At 38.9% G+C, this 21,061-nt stretch overlaps 2 protein-coding genes across 7 annotated transcripts in view; one reads left to right on the plus strand and one right to left on the minus strand.

Annotated features, from left to right (window-relative positions):
- Window positions 1-16,402, minus strand: part of MIGA1 (mitoguardin 1) — a 35,457-nt gene extending 19,055 nt beyond the window's left edge. The window contains exons 1-7 of one of the 3 annotated variants that reach the window (XM_041483615.1): window positions 16,231-16,402; window positions 15,264-15,433; window positions 13,356-13,533; window positions 12,228-12,364; window positions 11,859-11,985; window positions 11,349-11,485; window positions 10,474-10,597 (exon numbers count right to left, since the gene is read on the minus strand). In XM_041483615.1, coding sequence (XP_041339549.1) covers window positions 10,474-10,597; window positions 11,349-11,485; window positions 11,859-11,985; window positions 12,228-12,364; window positions 13,356-13,533; window positions 15,264-15,386 — 826 coding nt within the window. In that variant the 5' untranslated portion in view covers window positions 15,387-15,433; window positions 16,231-16,402. Of the gene's footprint in view, window positions 1-10,473; window positions 10,598-11,348; window positions 11,486-11,858; window positions 11,986-12,227; window positions 12,365-13,355; window positions 13,534-15,263; window positions 15,434-16,226 lie in introns of all 3 variants that reach the window. The other 2 variants (XM_041483616.1, XM_041483614.1) reach the window with 2 other exon arrangements.
- Window positions 16,403-16,499: 97 nt separating this feature from the next.
- USP33 (ubiquitin specific peptidase 33) overlaps window positions 16,500-21,061 on the plus strand; it is a 37,213-nt gene continuing 32,651 nt past the window's right edge. For 2 of the 4 annotated variants that reach the window (XM_041483610.1, XM_041483612.1), the window contains exon 1: window positions 16,505-16,729. The gene's annotated coding sequence lies outside the window, so the exon portion shown is untranslated. Of the gene's footprint in view, window positions 16,730-21,061 lie in introns of all 4 variants that reach the window. The other 2 variants (XR_005956473.1, XM_041483613.1) reach the window with 2 other exon arrangements.

A 21,061-nucleotide genomic window follows, 5' to 3' on the forward strand; every position in this document is an offset into this window, starting at 1 on the left:
ATGATCCTGAAGCAGATTTGAGGCATGTATCTTGTGTAAACTACATGTCACTGGGAGGTCTCTCCTTACTACACAGCCTTTCACTGCACTGAAAATGTAAACATTGATTCATAACTGCACATTATATGTGCACTGTAACACTTATACAGGGTTACAGCTTTTCACAACTTCTTTACCCTGATCCTAAATATCAGTGGATCTTCCCTGATTTTAAGATTTAAATCTCTATCCTTTATAGAAAAGTTTTGCTTCTGAGCACTCTACTGTTTTGAAGTCTAATAGTTTAGGTAACAGTTTCTGTACTTTGATTTGAGAGAAAAGATCTGGCAAACAAGTGAAGTTTTGCTCAGTTGTCTAATCCAGACAGAGTCTGTTTGGATGGATGTGCAGCACAAAGTTGTCACTCCTCTTCACAGGGGTACTCCATTCTCCTGTAGTTCAGAAAGCACCACATCTCTGCTGTCCACAGCAAAGACTAGTTTGAATTCCAGTGCTGCTTATTTCAAAGCTGAGACTTTGAAGCCCCAGGCTGTACAGAACAGCCCTGTGGAGCCTGCCAGACACCTTAGTCATCAGATTTAAACATCACTGCCTTTTCTCCGCTCTTCACATCTCAAAACCAAGTGCAACCTACTGCTATTTTTGTACAGCCACCTTCTAGTGACAATGGAATGGTCTGTTCAACCCCATTCAGTGTGACAGTACATTAACCCATGGGGATTCAGAGCAGATTCAAGATGCAATGTCATATTTAGAGAAGAAGGAAGTAAAATGTTAACTTTCAGGCTTCCAGATCGAGAAATTAGTACTTTCAGTACCTTTCCCATGCCAGAGGCCTCCACAAGCAGGTTAGGTAGAAAGGTCTTCTCACCAGACTGACAGAGGAGTCTCAAAAGTAAGTGAATTTCTCCCTTTGATCTCACTTCTTCCACACCTGTGAGTCAGTGGGTACTCAAAAGTAGGATGTTTATACCAGTGCGTTACCAAGAGTATCCCTTCCTTCTTTCCAAGGCAATTCATTGCCCCCTTCTTGCCTTTCCCACCATGCATTTCTTCAAAGAGAGATATTACCACACATAGTGTTGAAAAATGACAATAACCAGCAACTGTTGCTCAGCTCCTGAAATTTGTTGTTTCTAATTGTTTCTTCAATTTACTTTTTTTTTCAAATCAGTTTCTTAACATGTTATATGAAACGCAAAAGAGCAAACAAGAGCAATCCAAAAACCATTCAAGATGATCTTGTCAAACTAAGATTTCTGGGAAGGTTTTTCTTTAGCCAGTACATCATGCCATAGGGATGTTGACATTTCAAAGCAAGAAAGACAGCCTGACAAAAGGAACTCACACATTCATTTGTTCTTCCATTACAAGAAACATATGCTGCCTAGCAGTTGATAATTCCACTTACATGTATGAAGACAGTATCAGAAAAATCTGATACATTCTCATCCCCGAATCTGTCACAAAGACAGAAGCAGCTATAGAGCTGGTGATCCTCGTGAAATAAACATCAAAAGATGCAGACATACATGTGTGTTTGGGCTCATGCTTAGACTCTGTATTCAGAATGGAGCATGTTTGACACAGAAAAACTCTGCAAGAACAGGCTAATAATCTCAGTGCTCCCTTCAGTTTCAGGGCAGAACTATTCAACAGAACGCTGCAGACTCCAGTGACACTGCTCAGGAATGTGACTGGCTTCTGCAAATCCAGCTGCACACAGATACAGTTTAACAACTTAAATTTCTAAGACATATGCTTAACTTTAAGCAATAAGACTTAAAGAATATCTTAAGTGGCCCACTGACTGGGGTCTACTTGTATTCCACTTGTCCCCAACAATAGGAAAGTATGAGATAAGAATCCTTATAAAGTTGTACTCTATGTAGAGTTCTTCTGAATCTTTAGTTTACTAAATAAGAACAATTATCAGCTTAAACTAAAAAACCAAATTAATAACACTATAAGGTTGCCAAATCCATTAGTAACAATATATTAATATTTGAATCAGAATGCAAGTAATTATTAGTGCAACCTAACCATTGCAAATCACCTAAGTTATGTACATTCTTTATTATAAGCCTTGCTTTATTTTCCTTTACTCTGGTTCACCACAGATAACTAATACATTGACTAGACTTTAGCAACTTTAACTACATCTGTTTGAGCAGCTGCTAATCAGTGCCAAGCCATGTGGAAATATGCATACATTTACCTTTAAATACTCACAGCCTTCCTCCATGTAGAACAAGGACAGCTTTAAATAGCAGGAGAGAGAATAAAGCCTGGTGTGATCGACATGTGCTCCTAAATCAGTTACACCACAGCACTTTGCTACAAAACTGGATTATTAGGTAAGGTGGGACATGTGCACAGTCCAGATATCTCACAGAGAATTAGAGGCAGTAATTTATTTTAAAAACACCCTGTAGTTTGAACCACCAAAATGAAAATCAGGCACATCTCAAATCCAGTTACTTTTTCTAAGAGTTTTAGCAATTAACTGCACAAATAGATGCATGAAAGAAAAATTACATAGAAGTAATAAATTTTACTCCCTCCATTGTTATTGTTCACTTTTGCTATAACTTGTCACAGAAATAAATTTACTCCCACATATAGTTTCAACTTTGAAACATTTCAAGCTGAAACAGAAGTTTAAGAAAATTTTAAGATATTAAAAGTCCATTAGGAATGAAATGCTTACACAAGCTAATTGAGCCTTCTAGTTACAGGGTAAACAATTTTAAAAAATCACACCCCACTCGAAATGCTTGGCAAATAAATGTGCAGAGCTGTAGTGATGGGGCATGGCTAGTGCTAGATAACAAGTTGACAGCAATTCTTGAAGACTGTGCTGTGTGGATGTACCACAACTTTTTATGTCACCTTGATGGGTCAGAGTCTTCCACTTAAAGGGCAGCAAGATTACACATAGTAGACACATTAAGAAAAGTTCTTAGCTTTTGGGTATGTGCACATGCACACAATGTTTTAATTTCATTTTAAGCCCTTGAAAATAAATTGCAGACAGAAGTGTATCGATTTTAGTTCTAACTACTGAATTAATAAAACTGTAGTGCAGAAATCTCTATTTGCTGATTTTGATTCTGTCAATATTCCATTTTGATATTGCGCTCCAAAGCAATTGGAAAGATCGAAGTACTGTTTCTGCACTTCCAAGACTAAGCTACCAAGCCAAGAGAGTTGATTTCCTTGGAAGTCTCTTCAAATTTTGAACTATCACTGCCTTTATCTCCCTGAGCCTGCTCTGGCTCACCTTTCTTCATTCTGCCCAAAAATCAGACAAGCCTCTCTTAAAAGTAGACTGCAATGCAAAAAGAGATTGTTTTCAGAGAAGTTCTAAAAGAGGAATTTGCCCTGTGGACCAAAACATATTCCTGATCATCAATTTATACAAACTCACACTGCCAGTACTCCAGGCACAAAAATAAACACTTATCCCACCCTCACTCATTGCCATCTATCTGAATGTTCCTATCTCTAGAATATTTATACTCACAATATACACAAACTAATAAGTTAAGTGCACGTACACCTTTTCTAGTAAGAAAAAGAACGTGCAAACTATAACTTGTGAAGAATGTATCACAAAAACATGAGAGAGGAGAAATAAAAAAAAAAAAAAAACAAACTTCCTGCATTTGGAGGACTTTTTACATTTTTATATAACTTTTCAAAATGCAGGCAAGCAGTTATTAATTCAAGTCCCAACACAGGGGGAAAATTATTACTTTTCTTTACTCAAAAAGAAGGTAAATATGTACTTTTTAAATAGTTTTTAAAAAATAGAGAAAGAGACAATTGCAACTGCCCACATATTGTGAAGAACGAGCAGAATTAGTTGAAATGCATTTTGTGTTAGGAGGCCTGAGCAGGGATGCACAGGAACAGCTAACTGAACAAAGTCTGGGAAATAAAATCATGTTGGTGGATTGCAGCTCCATTATAAGCAGCTTTTAGAGCTAAAAGGAGGACCAGCTTGTATTTCATTTGAACAGAAGTTCCCGAGGGAGAGACACTTATTAAGAGAGGGATAATCTGGTTAGAAAACTGAGCAAAGGTGATTTTTATAAACAACAGTTAAGTCCATGTCAGACAAGCAAGTTTTAAATGGACAAGGCAAGACAAAACATGGCAGGAGTCAAGAAGTGAGAGAGACAAGGGCTTAGACAGGAGTTTTGGTGTGGACAGAAAGAAGACAGGGCTTGGGGATGCCATTTAAGGGAAAGCAATGAGGTGTATAAATAGCCTGCACTGCTGGATCTAATGGCAAAGCTGTTGGGCAAACAGTAATGAGAGTCCTCAAAAACCAGAACCAGATTCTTTCTCATCTTATTGGATGTGCTTTTGGAAAAACCTCCAAGCTAACTGACCATAGTAAGTGACCCTGACTTCTCCATTGCTGGGTCAGTGAAGAGTAAAATAGAAATTCCTGAACCACTGTTGAAAAGAATTCAGTTTCTAGGATTAACAGAAAAATACACTCCACATTAGCAAATAGCTGCAAAAAGATACATATTATGAATACCAATATTTTCCAGCAGCAAAGCTACTTTGCATTTTTAGTAGAGTACTGCCAAAACTAAGAGTATCACTGAGAAAGCCAAGTATTATAGTATTTTTATAGACAAAACATTTGCAAAAATATTTTTGCTTCAGTATTAGATTGAACTTCTAACTACCAATCTTACTCTGTTCAAGCATTGTAATGCTTTGTGATAAGGAATTCTATGGACAGCCATATAGAAAGGAAGTGTTATTCATATTGGACAAAATTCCTTTAAAGGGAAGATTTAAATATTACTGATTAGGGAAGACATACAATCCAATTCAAACATCTGCACTTTGAGTATCTCTTGGGCATCAGAAATAAGGAGTTGTAGCAATAAGTTGCAATATAAGAGACCTCATGTTTTAGCAGTTACTGAACTTCAACAAACTGCAATAGCAAAAAATGATGTTCAAAATATACATTATTTTTTTAAATATAGGATTGGAATAACTTTTCTGAGCTTTTCCTCAGACTTAGAAATACTTTTTTTTCTTTTCTTTCCCTCATTTGTTGGGATGAATAAATTTTCACACTTAGAGAAAAAGCTGTTTTCTTTTGTTTCGATTTCAATCCTGTTTGAGCCACTAGAAAAATGTTCAGGCCTTCTCCAAGAAATTAAGAAATTATTTAATGTAAATTTATCTTGAAGGAACAAAGCAAGCAAAAGTTTTCAAGCTAACATAAAAAGTTACACGACTCTTTAAGTTATTTTATAGTATGTAATACTAGAGCTCACCTAACTGAAGTATTACAAACTGCTCCTCATTGGAGACTAGGAATTATAACTAGAAACATTTGGTGTACATAGGCAAATAAAATACACTCAAACTAAAATTTTTCCAATAACATTCAGAGGCAGGAAGAAAATACAGGCTGTAGATATTAATCCATTAATCCATCCAAGACATTACAGAAGTCTGTGTTAGTAAATTATATAAAAATGAGTTTTCAACAGCTTCAGTGATTATGCATAGATTTTTGTTGGTTTTAAGAGCTGCTGAAGAAAAGGTTTCTAATATGTAAATCAGTTCTCCAAACAGTTTTGAGACTAGGTTAAAGGCTGTGCTTATTCTCTCCAAAATGCCAGACATATCTTTGAGTGTGAGAAGAAAATTAAAAAAAGAAACAGACAAACCTTTCAACAAAATCATCCAACAGCACAGACCTTTGTGAGAGATTTTACTGTGGTAGCTCAAACACTTAATTTGTTTTAAACTGTATAACTGATACACAATAAAAATCAAGTATTATAAAAATTAGAATGCATTAACTCTAAAACATTTTAATATTGTAAAAAAGTTTAAGAGCCAGCGTACACAAGCCACCATCAGTTTGAATGCCAGCATTCCTTTTTATAGTAGAAATTAAAATAATAATATGAAGTATTAGGAATTTAGCACTGACAAGGAACCCTACAATTTGAGAATTTTCCCCTCTGACCTGAAATTCTGCTTGTAAGTAAAGCTATTGTTTCTCTCCCAACTCTTTGCATTCCTCCAAAGTTAACTCGACTAACATTTCAGTCTGCTAGAAAATATCTAAATAGGAAAAAAAAAATTGAGAGTTTTCTTCAAAGGCAGACTACTGAAAATACTGGAAGCTTTTAACCCTCTACATACCTTTACATTCACCATTCAGAAATAACAGGATGAATATTTTGTTTCACAGTTTTGTGCCAAGTGCCTCCTTTGTGATGGAGTGCAGCCTCATGCCTGCCTCAGGACAGCCTGTTTGTAGGCTTTCCATGCTGGTTCACAGTACTAAGAGGCACAGCTTAAAAACAACCACAGTTTAGCCCTACATATTTCTTTTATTTTCATGTCCAGAAGTACTTTTTCCTATTTTAGCTTACTGATTTATATGATAATACTGAAAGTCCAGTGGAGAATGCAATAACAGTGAACACAATGGCATTCCATTATTTCATGTATTTAAAATGCAAGTCTTTTCCAGGGTGGTATTAATAATTTATAACTCAATAACAGCTTACCAAGTTGAACATTACTATTTGCAATTATTTTTTATTATTATTACTCTTAATAGTATTCTACTTATGGGGAGAAAACATTTATTTGTACCTCTGTCTTCTGCACTGCTGAAAGCTGAATATTTAGAAATATCAGAAGTAGCTGTCCTAGCAGGCAGAAGAGAGGCACTTCAGACACAGCACAGGAAGAAAGACAGTGGCTGCAGTGATAAGCTCTTGTATTCCAACAGGCCCCCAGGTAACTCATTCCTGACTCTCCCATGTGACATGTCACCACCTTCCTCCAGAAGGCTGCTGCTTGGCAAATTGTTTATCATGCACAACCAACTTAAAATAGTAAGTGGGATCACAAAGTGAAAAGCTAGTCTGTGGTATGATTTATGAATGGCAGCACTAAGACCTAAATTTGATTTGGTAGAGGGAAATGTTGGGAAGAGTAACATTTAAAGGTTTTGGGAAGGAGCAGCATCTGTGAACAGCAGATAAATAGCAGGAGAGAGGTTTCAGGAGCTCCAGAAGTTTGATAGAAGAATTTACAGAGAAAGTCAAAATTGAGAAATTGCTAAAATTTTTTACCTCTAAGTTTCCTTCTGAACAAATTTGGAGTTCCTTATAAATCAAATTATAAACATCTTCCATTCTTATAAGTAAGAACAAGAAGTGCCTGTCAGGAATTTATGTAGCACTTGATAGCATCTGTCCAACTGTCAGAGCCTCAACTCCAGCTGTGGCTGATCACAAGCACTTCAGGTAGAGGAAACAGAAGAAAAATCCACAAACCATATCTATCCTTCCTATGTATAAGAGAAAAAAAAAAACAGAGCTAAACATTTTGTGATTATTGTTGCTGGTGAACAGTTGAAACCCTGAAGCACAAGAATGGGTTATAAGCATTTTTAACAAGCTGTGTCATCCCAGAATGGTTTGGGTTGGAAGGGACGTTAAAGATTATCTAGTTCCAGCCCCTGCCAACACTAGATCCAGTGGCTCAAAGCCCTGTCCAGCCTGACCTTGAGCACTTCCATGGATGGGGCAATTACAAATTTATTAAGGGTAAAGGCTTTATCTTATTCACTCCAAAGCTCACAGAAGAAGGAAAAATAGTAGCAAGGGGAAATACTTAAATGCCAGAAAGACCACACTGACCATTTAATCCCAGGTTTGTATCACCCTCCCAAAGAATGAAACATCCCTCAAAACAGCACTAAAAAAAAAAAAAAATATTGCCTCTGAAGCATGTTGAGGGTAGCTTACTTCAGAACTTCACTTGTTTCACTTGAACAACTAGAAATTCTATCTAGTTATGACTCTGACCACAAGGCCTACAAATCCCCCAACACCACATGCCTTTTCCATGTGTAAGCAGCTATACAGAACAAGTCAGTCACCTCTCAGTGTTTTCTTCAATAAAGAGCTGACATGCCCAACATGAACTACAGATCAGCTTGTCTTTCCAAAACATGGAAAAATTTTATGGCTTGTTTTGAGCTGTCTAGAATCTCCAATCTTCTGAAATATGACCAGGAGAATTGGACACAGTATTCTAAAACCACCCCAACCCAAGACTGCATCTCTGCCTCCAAGCTGCTGCTGTCCTTTGCACACAGCCAAAGGTTAGAAAAGTTTTTTTCCTGCAGCAATGTGCCAAAAGCTTACACTGATTATGATGTGCAAGTTTCCTAAAGTGTTTATTCACAATTTCTCTTTTAAAATCTCCCACTTATATGTACAATTCATACCTGCCAGGATTGGTAGTACAAATGTAGTTTGTTACTATTTAAAGAGATGATTCAGATCTTTATTACTAACCTTTTCTTTTTGTTAATTCAATACTTTAAATGCCCTAAATTATAAATTTTTATCAACTTCCGGTTCTACAATGATTTTATAATCAATTATATGGTTGATATAATTGCAGTATTTGACTAAATATCTTCCCCTAAAAGGTAAATCTTTCTCTTAACAGTGGGCAGAAATATAAATAAATGTTCACGTCAGTGAGCTAAATATTATCACCTAATTTATGCTATACCAATTCAGCAAACTGCAGATCTCTCAAAAACCTACAGTCCAAGAAAACTTACCTGTTTTGAAATTGTTATCAACTGGCATGAATTAAATACTGTATTATTTTGTCTGTGGTAACAGAACTGCAAATTAGCAACTCTTCTTTCACAGGCATGACATGCTGGAGATTGTTCCAAATGATTGGGAAATTGCCCATTTATCTCAAAATCTTAACAAACAAACAAACAAACAATTCCCATTCTCATTTTCCAAGATAAGTGAATACTAAGTGGTAGATTGCGATGCTTTCCTTATCTAATTTCTTTAGGAAGTTTTAGGTATAAATCATCCAGGAAAACATCTCAGCTACCTCTTTTGCCTCAAATTATAATCATTCCTACATAGCATAGGATCCTCTATTTCTGTTTCTGTTCAGAACCATAGCTTGTATTTTGCAGTAGAGTACTATTCTTATTCTTAGTAAAGCAAAAAAGGCTGTACTATCTTTATTTGTTTTGATCACTGGGATTTCATAACTTTCTTGGACTTTGTTATTCTTGTGACTCTTGAACACTTCAAGGCATCACAAGCACTTCACAGGAGATTGTCCTTCTGCTTTTTATTAAAACATTCTGAAAAGGTGAGGCATCCTTAATATTTTTGACTTGCTTTTCAAGTCAAAAATTCAAGAAAGATAATGATGAAAAGCTCCAAATTCTGAACACAGAAAACAAACAGTATTCACTAAACCAGTTCATTACTTTCTTCCTCACTCATCTGGGTCAGCACAAATAAAATTTAAATAATAAAGTAACTCAAGAGACCATAAATTACTTCTTTAAAGAATGTTTGAAAGGAATCAAATTCTTGGTAAACAACAATTTAGTTATCACATCTGAAAATTGAAATATTAATGGTAAATACTCCCAGGGTAATCAAACAAAACAATAACTAAACACATTGAGGAGTCACATGAAGTCCTTTGAGTACCATTTTATTAATTTGGCCTGAAGACAGAAATCACAAATGAAATTCTACTTATAATGGGGTATACAATCCAAGTTGACTCTGATGGTTTCAGATACCAAAATGAAACATTCAAATGCTTTTTTGCTTTAAGGGTTACATTTACAGGTGTATGCAGATAAGTCAAAAAGCCAGCTCTGACCTAAATCGAATTCCCCCCTTTGTCAAGGCTGTGTTTGGTCGATGCAGGACGAGGAGGGCCAAGGAGGCCAGCACAGCACAGCACTGCCACCTCGTGCCAGGCAACACAGCTCCTGCCAGACTGATCAACGTGCTCTGCCTTTAAACTCTGCACTTATTTGAGAGCAGATGCTTCATCTTGAATTATTAAAGGGTACAACAGCATCCATCTTAATATCCAATTCCTTAAATAAAAGTAATCAAACTATCTGTAGTTAATCAGCATGTCAGGCAGCAACTACTCATTATATTCGCTGTTGTAACAGCTTAGTCACTAGAACTCTGATAAATTTAACTCAACAGAGATAAGACCTTTGCTAATGAATATCTGCTTCAGATTAAGTCTTTCTAGCTTAATTTCCCATTTTGGTAAAAGAATTACGACAAAAACATATAAAGTTTCATAGTTCAGAAGATGCATAAAACCTCTGAACACCCATGCTATGAAAAGGGTCATATATTCTTGCTGTATAAATCTTTAAATACTGACAAGTTACAAAGAAAACTATTTCCTTTCAATCTGTTCTTATCTAAAATAGAACCACTTCATCAAACACAACATAATAATGTAAAGAATGTGATTTTTTTGTTGTTGTTGATTTACCGATAAGTATAATTTTGTCAGTGGATATTTCAGTCCTCCCCCCAAGAGCCATAATTACAAGCAAAAAAGATGTAAAGTAGCAGTACTCACCAATATCATTAGCTAGAGCAGCAGGATCAGAGACCCCAAGGGTGGCTTCAAACTCTTCCTGAAGACGATAAGCTCTTTGAAGAAGAGATTCAAGCTTATGAATGAATTCAGCACTAATGATATCCTGCAAGAAGACAGACATTAGCAGCTTTTCTATTTGCTTTCAGCCTGGAAGACTCCTTTGTAAAATCCAAGGATATTAAGCCTTCACAGAACAAACCATGCCACATTAATTCGCTACAAACCACACTGGGACACTGTCAGATGACAACTTCAACATCCACAATAGGTACGCTTTTCAAAACAACATATTTTATTTAGAGTAATAAAAAATAAAATCTAAATTTAAAAATAATTTTAAATTATCTGTGATGTTTGCTGCACTAGAAATAATGAAAGTAACATATATATGATATTTCAAAATATTTTTAGCATTCAGTTTATAATAAAGGAGGAAAACAAATAAAGTTTAAGCACATTGTTTGTAAATGTGCGCAAATTGATCATTTTTCCCTGAGACATTGATCTTTGGCAAGCAGATACCCTCTCACATAACCATACAAGAAAGAGAGGACCCAAGGGATTACGTGCAGGGAAGTTGTCTGCTTGATAGCTTCATATTGTCCAGAAGCAAACACTGATGCATTAGCAATTGCCAAAAGATAAATAATGTTAGTTTCTTTCCCATGCCCTCCTCCAAAAACTAACCAAAAAAGTCAGAAGAAATGAACTCAGATATCCTTTAAATACAATACCACTAAATTGGAAACTGAAACAATTGTCAAGTTTGGTAATTGAATTTGCGAAGATTCAGGTAGTAACACAGAACAAGTTGTCAGGGCAGCATCAGTGGATTATAGATGGGATGTACTCACTTCTACACTTTCCTCTGCAATTGCATCTCCTGCTCCCAGCTTAATGGAACCACAGATTGCTTCATCTTCAACTTGCCTGTTACGGAAAGTTAGGGCCTGCTCCCAGCGCCTCAGTGCCTCCTCAAACAGCTCCATACCTAGGGGAACAGGAACACTTCAGCTGCACTCACATTGCACAGACAAAGGAAAATATGTAGTTAAAGTAGCATAATTATCACAGAGATGTAAGTTGATAAACATCACTTCCCAGCCTATATCAGTATATACCCAGTACATATTTACCTTCTTTTAGTGTAAAGAAATGTGGCCATTTTCCCCATGTGCCAGGGTGTGATTTTAAGGACTACTACTGCAAATAGTGACAGAACATGTATTCTAGAAAACTAACTTTAGATCAAGTATGATTTCATTATTTTATGGAAATGTTCTCAGACACCTGCCAACAGGACACTGAGAAAGAACACAGTAATATTTTTTCAGCAGATGCTGAATATTCTTATTATGACTTACCCATCAAATACAAATTTTCAGGTGTAGTCACTGGAATATTGACAAGCTTAAGGTCATCTTCATCTGCTTTATCCCAGGAATTAGAATTGGCACAAGCACAACTGTGACAAGAGGTGGCACTCTGAACCTTGAAAAACAAAGTGCTGTTACAGAGAGCATCCTTAAAACCACATTCCAGCCAGAGTACATTACACCCAAGCCATCTGCCTAGCAACTGGTTTTACTCTGTGGTAAGGACACTGGTTTCTCAGCATCTCTAGCTGCCTGTGCAGTTCATTCAGGAAACTTCCTTCAGCTCAGTGAAGCCTTTAGATGCACATCCAATGCAAGTTAACAGACAATCAACAGCCTTAAAACAGTTTTACTTACCGAGGTCAGGCTTTGAACTGAACCAGAGTATTTACTGAAAAGTCCTCCATTTGCATAGATACAGGACTGAGATCCTTTTTCCTTGGCAGAGCTCAGAGAAAGAGTCAAGTTTTGTCGACTACTGGAACAACTAGAACCTAAGAGACACATTTATTTTAAAGCTCTTGCAAACTCAAAATATTGCTTCTTGCGCAAATATATCAAGAATTGCATTTACTCTTTTCAATAAAATTCAGTTTAGAAGCAAACAACAATTATTCTTTTATTTACAGTTCTACTTGAGAAATTACACATTAGAATTCACTGTCTGTAACAATAGCTATACATTTTAGCTTAATTATTCGCCTATTCTATAAAAAAAACAGATCTGAATTTCTTTTTATTGAGATACACATGGAAGAATGGCAAAACCCATTGGTAATACACTATTGACAACAAGATTTTTAATCCTGGTTCATTATTAAAACTTCACCTTTGACAAGAAGCCCAGCTTCTTTATAAGATACTGTAATTTTGTTTAAATTTTGAATTTGTCAAATTAGAAAGTCTAAAAATTTGAAACTACTCAGGTGTTCCATCCTATGGAGACGATTAGAGGAATGGAGCACCTCCCCTCTGAGCAAAGGCTGAAAGTTGGGGTTGTTCAGCCTGGAGAAGGCTCCAGGGAGACCTTACTGAAGCCTTTCAGTACTTGAAGGGGGCATATAAGAAAGATGGCCACAGACTTTTCAGCAAGGTCTGCTGCAATAGGATAAGGGGTCATGGTTTTAAAACTAAAAGAGGCCTGATTTACATCAGATAACAAGGAAGAAAGTTTTTACAATGAGAGTGCTAAAACACTGGAATGGATTGCCCAGAGAAGTCATGGATGCCCCATCCCTGGAAACACTCAAGACCAGGTTGGATGGGGCCATGATCAACCTGGTCTAACTGAAGATATCCCTGCTCAATGCAGGGGTTGGACTGGATGAACTTTAAAAGTCCCTTCCAACCCAAACTATTCCATGATCAAAGGAAAATAGTTTGGTTTGCTACTACAGTTATGCATACCCATCCCCTTACACAACTTTCTTTCCCCTCCAAGAAAACAAAAAAAAAAAAACCCAACTTGGGGGTTCCATGACTTACCTTTTTCTGAAGCAGCTGCTTTGGTACATTCTAATACGAGATGAGCTGGCTCCCATGGTGGCACTTTCTTGTTTTTCTTTCCACGTCTCCTTTTAAAGTGATGGGCCAGAAAAATCACAGATATTGCACTCACTGCTGTTACTGTGAAAAGCTTCTTTAACCCTGGGGAAAGCTTTATCTGAAAATAAGGGTGTGATTTAATTGCAAATATATATACACCAAGAGACAGACTGCAGCACCAAGAACTGTAAGGTATATTGCAAATCCACACACTATGGGGATCTAAACAAATTACTTTCAAACAAAGATTAGGAGTTTTTTAATTTCTTCTTAATGCCAGGACAATGCAGGGCTTCAATTAAATCTCTAACAGCAAAAAATACTGAGAAGGAACTCACCTTTCCCAACTACACTACTTCTTGCACTGTGAAAGAGTGGAAGATCCTAATGCAAACATCTGTGTGGTGTTTCAATTTGAGTAGAACATGTATTTAAATACATTTCTCTAAATTAAGTTTTGAAAAAAAAAATTACATTTTATTTTGGATCTAGATCAGCCATAAATCTATAGGTGTTTAAATTACTAAATAAGAGCCACATGGACAAGCAACTTGTATCAAAAGCAATTAACAAAAGTTGTAACATGCGAAGTAACAAGATACACAAAGAAGAAAAGTGCCATTTAACTGGAAACCACAGGTCACTTTCACAAAGTCTTTTGGAAACTTATGCTGCTTGAGGAACAGAATGTTGGGAGAAAACCAGATGCACAGTCCTTGGGCCTCATATGGTGTTTGTGTAACCTGATTCCTCATACCAGAGAGAGCACACAGCCCCACTGCACTCTGGCACTCCTGTTTGCTGTGCAGTTGCTAAAGACTATCACCACTGTGCAATCTGAAGAAACATTGAAAGCTTCTCTCTGCACTGAGTTTACAGTCAACAAGTCAAGCACCTTTGATTTGAGAACCCTGCCCTTCCTGGTACCATGCGTTGACTGAGGCTGCAATTACCACTGTACTCGTGGGGAAAAGGAAATGCCTGGAACACAGCACCAGCACAAAACTTACAAAATTTACAAAAGACTAGTGTATTTCACAGAAAAGAGTTAACAACCAAACACTTGAGATTAAAACCTCTAAGATCACAAAATTAAATGTTAAAATATTGCAGTTTCAAAGAACTGCAGAAGGATTTTTCTAAATTTGTGCGTGCCCTCAAACATTATCGTAAATTGATCAACAGTGAGAAGAAAACCTCTAAAAAGAGGAAAGTTAATAGTTGCACATAAGGGAGTTGCATGTGGTATTTAAAAAGGACATGAGTATGCTGCCACATGAAAAAGAAAACAGTGATCTTGCAGTGAGAGTTCTGAGGTATTTAATATATTAAAAAATGCGGAAATGAGCATATGCAGCTAAGACTGAGAATATCCTATCCTGGTTTTATATGCAGTAAAAGTACCTACAGGGAACTGTGAAATATGGCATAGCTTCTGCTTATAAGTGTGTAATTCAATAGTCATATTAAAAACCTAGTTTGAAACTCAATACTCAATTCAAAGCAATTCAATACTATTATTCAAAATTTAATGACAGTTATGTTTAGCTTGTAAATACAAGGGAAAAAAAACAATTTGAGAATTTTGATATTTTGAGAATCACTGCGCTGTTACAAAATGGAGATATATAGACACTGCAGGGAAAGCAGATGTATGATGATGTACTAAGCATTTATTAGCAGAAAAAGACAAAAAGACACACTTATTTTAGTGCAGTGTTATAAACAAACTAAACCCCAATGTATTCTATATGAATTTAATTCACAGTCACAAGAGCATGTACAACACTGCAATAAACTTCTAAATGTATAACAAAAGTCACAAAATTTAGATAATGTATTTATTACCTGGTTAAGAGAATAATACCAGGAAAGGGGAAGATTAAACACCCGTAAAGCTACTGTCTTCAGAGAAAATCTTGTCTCAGCAGCAGCTTCTTCTGACATGGCTCCTTCTCTCCCATACCTCATTAAGCAAAACTATCTTGGAAACAATCACAGATGGTCTCTGGAATATTCTGGCAAAAGAAGGATACATACTATGAAGATGTAAAGGATGCATAACTATGCAAGGATGCATCCTTTCCAAAAAGGATATATAACTATGCAACAGAAGCCCAGGACATTTTTCTTCTACAAGCTCGAATCTCTTCAATCACAGGTACATGACTTGTTTGATTGATGTTTTTGAGTAGAGGCAAGACTTAAATGTGGAGACAGCAAATTTGCTGGTTCGGCTTAGGCCCCGTTTGTCCGACTGCTGCGTGCAGATGTGCAGCCGCACAACACCCAGGACTAAGGAGGCTCGGTGTGGCTGGATTAGCCGGCCGCTCCCGCACTACAGCCTCTAGGGCACGCACGGCAACACCCTGCCTCTGAAACCACGACTGCTGCAAGAACACATTTGCCACCTGAAAGAATTAAAAGATTTGTGGGCAGCTAGTAAAAGTTTATCATCTCATTCAGCGCTTCGTTTATTTTGCAGACACACCACGAGACACAACCACTATAGCCTGACGTAATCTCCCCGATGCAGGCACACCTCTCTCACTCCCTGATGCTGAACACAAGGCGAAGCCTCCGAGCCGCGACTCCAGGACCGCAGCCGTGGCACGGCGGGAGGCGATGGACGCCTCGGGGCAGAAGCCACCTCCGCCGAGCCCTCCCCAGCCCGGGCAGCCCCGGCATCACGGGCGGGCAGCGGGCAGAACCGAGCGCCCCGCGCGCCGCTCAGCCCGCTCCCCGCAGCCGCCCGCGCGCCTCTCCCCGGGCCCGTGCCGGGTCGCTACAGCCGCCGCACTCAGTTATTACCTACTTGCCCGCCGAGCACCGGGGCGCGGGCAGCTCCCTCCGCTCCGGCCCCGGCGCTGCCCGGAGACCGGCGGGATCCGCTTCCGGCAGAGGAAGAAGAGGCCGCTGTCAGCCGGGAGGAGCCGCTACCACGTGAGGGAGACCTGTGCCGTCAGGACTCCGTGCCCGCCATCTTTGTTCCGGGCAGCCCCGCTGCGGGCGGCCGGGCGGGGGCGGGGTGCGCACCTGGAGCCGCCATCTTTGTGAGGGGCAGCTCTCACATGAGCGGCTGAGGCTCTCGGCGCCGCCATCTTTGTGCGGGGCGCGTCCCGCGGCGGCGTCGCGGCAGCCGCGCCCGCCCGGCCGCGCGTGTGCGGGGCGGCACCGGCGGAGCTGCGGCCCGGGCGCGCCCAGCTCCGCCACGGCAGCCCTACTGTCCCCGCAGGCAAGGGCGAGACGCGGGGCTGGTCGCGGCCCGGCTGAGCTCCGGGATCCGTGCGCGGCGCATCCTCCCGGCCGCTCCGGTAAGAGAGGAAGGGCCCGTTTGGGCAGCGGCGGAGGGTTCGGTCTGGCGGGGGCTGGGAGCGCGGCGGGCCGTGTGTCTGGCTGGTTCCACGGCCCAAGGCATGTTGGTGCGGCGGTGGCGGCCGTCCCGGCGGCCGGAGCGCCGCGGTCCCGCAGGGCTGGGCGGGGGCCGGAGGTCGGCGGTGCCGGTGCGGGGCAGCGGGGCCGTGTGGGGCGGGATCGCCCTCCCGCCCGCTGGAAGCGGCCACGGAGCTCCGCAGGTCCCTGCTGAAGCTGCAGCTGTGCGGCAGCCGTACCGCGGGTACCGCGCGGTCCCTAAACCCAGTAATTTACCGATAAATGGCCCTGTTCGCTCCCCGAGTTACCCATGCGGATGGATCATCGGGTACGAGGGATGGAACAGCCTGGGGGAAAAGTCCGGGGTATCACCTAGTGGAAAATCACTGTAGGCTTCTCCTGCGCTTAGGCAAAGCCCGGGTTAGGAAAATCCTCTTAGAAATATAGAGGTTAGCTAATGGGTTTCATAGTTAGGATGTAGCGTGGTGGAAAAAAGAAACGAAAGAGTAGCCTGAAAGCCAGTATGAAATGAAAACTGGAAGAGGGTTATACCTTAACTCCAGAATATTTTTAAGTGTCTTTTCTCTGTTGGAACAGTACTTAGGGACGGAAAAAGAACGTAATGGAAATGACTTACCAGTTTGTGTCTTGCTTGAGTGGGTAGCTCTTGGTGCCGGAGGAGAAAGACCAGGTACCTTTGACCTGGTTACTGAGCACACTTTTGTCATTTAGTGGGAAAATACCAGGTTTTATGGTAAATAGATATAAATTAAGTTCTCTACCAGAGCTGGGATTGGTGGTGTTTTTTTCAAGAAGTGGGATGCACTTGTTTGTTGTTGATAGATTAGAAAAAGATAAAAATACAGAGGGATGGGAGATAAAATTCAAATTAATTTATTGATTAATGGAATATAAAGGAACCTAGGTCAAGAAATAGGAAAGATGAACCTTAATTTGACACACTGAAAAGACTAATTTTAAGTTTGGTAAAAATGTAATTCATGTACAAAAGTAATTGAAGGAATTTCTGTAAAATTTCATTAAAACAACACAGATTTTTAGAAAAGTGATAAAAAATATGTAACTTAACAATTTGTCTATGCATAAGGTTTCAGCGGGCTTTTGTAGCTTTGAGTGAATGCTGGTGGGTTTTTTTCTGAAGAATATTAATATGGTAGGTAATTACTGAACTGCCAGACCTCCTTACTATTCTAAGTAATTAAGTGTTCAGGTACAAAGTTGCACCCTGTGTCACTCTTGCTTTGTTGCTATAAAATATAAATAAATGTTAAATGAAATTGTTCCAGTGCATCACTGGTAAAATAACTGTGAGTGCACCAAAGAAGCTTGAGCTTACAGATTACTGGTTTGAGATGCTGTTATTCAGAGCTGTACTGACAAAATAATAAAAGCCTGTAATGAAGACACAATTGCTGCTTCATGTAATTGATGTCTTCAGAATAATCCTTTTATTCTTAAAATCTTCCATCAGCATTCCCTTACTGAACTCTGTAAAATGATCTGTTAAAACAGCTCCATATTTAGAATATCAGTGGAATACATAAAACATACAATTGTTTTTTTCAGCATCTGTTGAAGTGCTGTAACTAGGCAGATGAAATCATTAATCCAAAAATTTTTGAAATAATTTAAAGTCTGTTTTGTTTCTTTAGGAAATATTGGGTTCCTTACATGACCCAAAGATAATTTTCGAGATCATTTGAATTTCGTAGTGTTTGATGGAGTTTTCTGTGGGTCTGATAGGCCTTCCACGGTAGGCACCACACAGGTCTGTGATGCTATGGAATTCTATTGAATAATAAGCAGGTTGCTGGTCGTGATGCTTTGAATTATGGTCCACATTTCTCTGATGGCTCAATTTTGTTTTTCTTGGGGAATGAAAAGACTAGTCAGGAACACAAAAAACCCTCCAAGATTGGACTTGAAGAGAATTTTTTCTTTGGATTGTGAGTTTGGGCATGCTCAAAGCAAAATTCTGTTGATAAAGTCCTACTTTGGAGCATTAATTACTTCACTTCATGGGATGGGGTAATATGAAGCATTTAGATAGGTGAACTGAAACCTCTGAGGGGAAGCAATGGAGAGAGCTGGCAATAGACTGGGAGAGAAATTCCCTCCCAGATCTGTGGGAAGCATTTGATGAAAACTTTATTGCATGAGTGTGATCATGAGCAGTTGGTGTGTAAACAGGCTGAGAGAGCTGGGCTGTTCAGCCAGGAGAAGAGAGGGACATCTTACACAAGAGACTTGGAGCAGGACTTTTCACAAGGGCCTGTAGTGATAGGACAAGGAGAATGGCTTTGAACTTGGAGGGCAGGTTTAGGTTAGATATTAGGAAGAAATTCTTTACTGTGAGGGTGCTGAGGCACTGGAACAGGTTGTTCAGACAAATTGTGGATGCCCCATCCCTGGAAGTGTCTGAGGCCAGCCTGGATGGGGCCTTGGGCAACCTGATCTCGTGAGTGGCGTCCCTGCCCATGGTAGGGGGTTTGGAACCAGATGATCTCTAAGATTTCTTCCAACCCAAACCATTCTATGATTGTGTGATCTCACTGGGATCATGAAATGGAGGTATGCTTCAGCTTCAGAGCAGGAGTATAACATGGAATGTAAGAGAAGCTACAAATCCTGTTGGATTATTTTGAGTTTTTTTTCAAATACTGAAAATGGAGAAAAACAATTTTTGGATGATGCCAACGCAATGCAGAAGCTGGTGTAAAAGCAGATGTGATAATGAGCTGCAGGGGAAGAAATGCAATCTCTTCAGATAGAGTAGGAAGTGGTGAAATGGAGGAAGGTCACTGAGCAAGGGAGGGGCTACCCTGGGCTGGCTAGGACTTAGAGAGGTGAAGAATGAGTCATGGTTTTGAATTAATTTTACAGTTTTAGACTTTAACATAAAATTCTATGAAATGTGTTTCTGCAGCTATGTATATTAAACTACTAAGGTTATGGCAGTAGAGTGAGTTATCACAGTGCTGCAAGATGGAAGGAGCTGTGTAAAAAAAATTGTTAAAGAAAGGTGGAAGAAAGGCCACTCAGCTTTGTTCATCTAATGACATGTGAAGAATTTGTAACATGAGCTACACTTCCACAAGAGATGCTCTCCATATAGACAGGAATAGGGACCGCATCCACAGGGATGTGAGTTTGAACAGCTTTGGCCTTTCTGATGATTGTTAGGAAAAGAGAGATGCAGATTGCAACAAGAAACAGAAACTAGCATGAGCAGAACTCCTGGGTTTGGGTTTGTTCAGGACTGCAGGTTTGGATTTGTGGAGTTTTGTGTATGAAAAGTTAAATACAAATTAAATACAAATCTGGCAGCATGGGGTGAAGTCTCCATTCATTGCTTGTATTACTTGTAATAATGCATTCAGAAAGCTTCTGCCGTAAAAAAAAACTAAGCCTGAAGCTTTACTAATCCATTATATCAGTCTTTTTAAAGCATTTGTATTAAATCATCTCACTGGATTTAATGTGCTCAGGGCTTTATTTGAAACTCACTTGTCCTTTTAAAATGTTTTAACAGAACTTGTAAACTGTGGAAGACATAACATGCATTCATGTTGCAATTTCTGTTCTGTAAGGGAACCTTACAGTTTAAAGAGGAATTGCTAATATGATGGAAGTTGAGGAGGTTTGGCTTGAAAAACTGTTGCCTTATTTGAAGTGTCTTTCAGTAACAGTGCATATAGATTATAGTCATTACTGAACTGAGAAAGTACTTCTCCAGCTGGAGCTTATGTTTTAGAATAATGTATTTTAAATGTCATGCCACTGGTCCTGAAAGAGAATTCATAACTCATCTAGAAAAAAAATCCTAAATGATTAATTTACTGCAGTATTTTCAGTCTTGTGAGATAAGTTCTGAAATACCTTATTGAACAGCTGTTAAGATGATGTTAAAAAAGACTGAAACATATATTCATACTTATGAGTCTATATATACAATTCTATATATAATAATTATATTATTATATATAAGTAATTGTTTATATATAAAAAATGTATTTAAGTATATACATACATGCATGTAATAGGACATGAAGTATCTATTATTCCATAACAAATAATGTGTAATTCTTCAATAATATTACTTGTGTAACAATGTTTATAGCAATAAACCAGAGTATTTATACACATACACACATATATCGAAAAATGACCAAAGGGAGCTGAAATGGCTCTTGATTCAAAGGGATCTTATTGCAAGGCAGCAGAAGGAAAAAGTAAGTCAGACGTAATAAGCT

This window comes from Pyrgilauda ruficollis, unplaced genomic scaffold (genome assembly GCF_017590135.1).
Source record: "Pyrgilauda ruficollis isolate IOZ18807 unplaced genomic scaffold, ASM1759013v1 scaffold6, whole genome shotgun sequence".
NCBI lineage: Eukaryota > Metazoa > Chordata > Aves > Passeriformes > Passeridae > Pyrgilauda > Pyrgilauda ruficollis.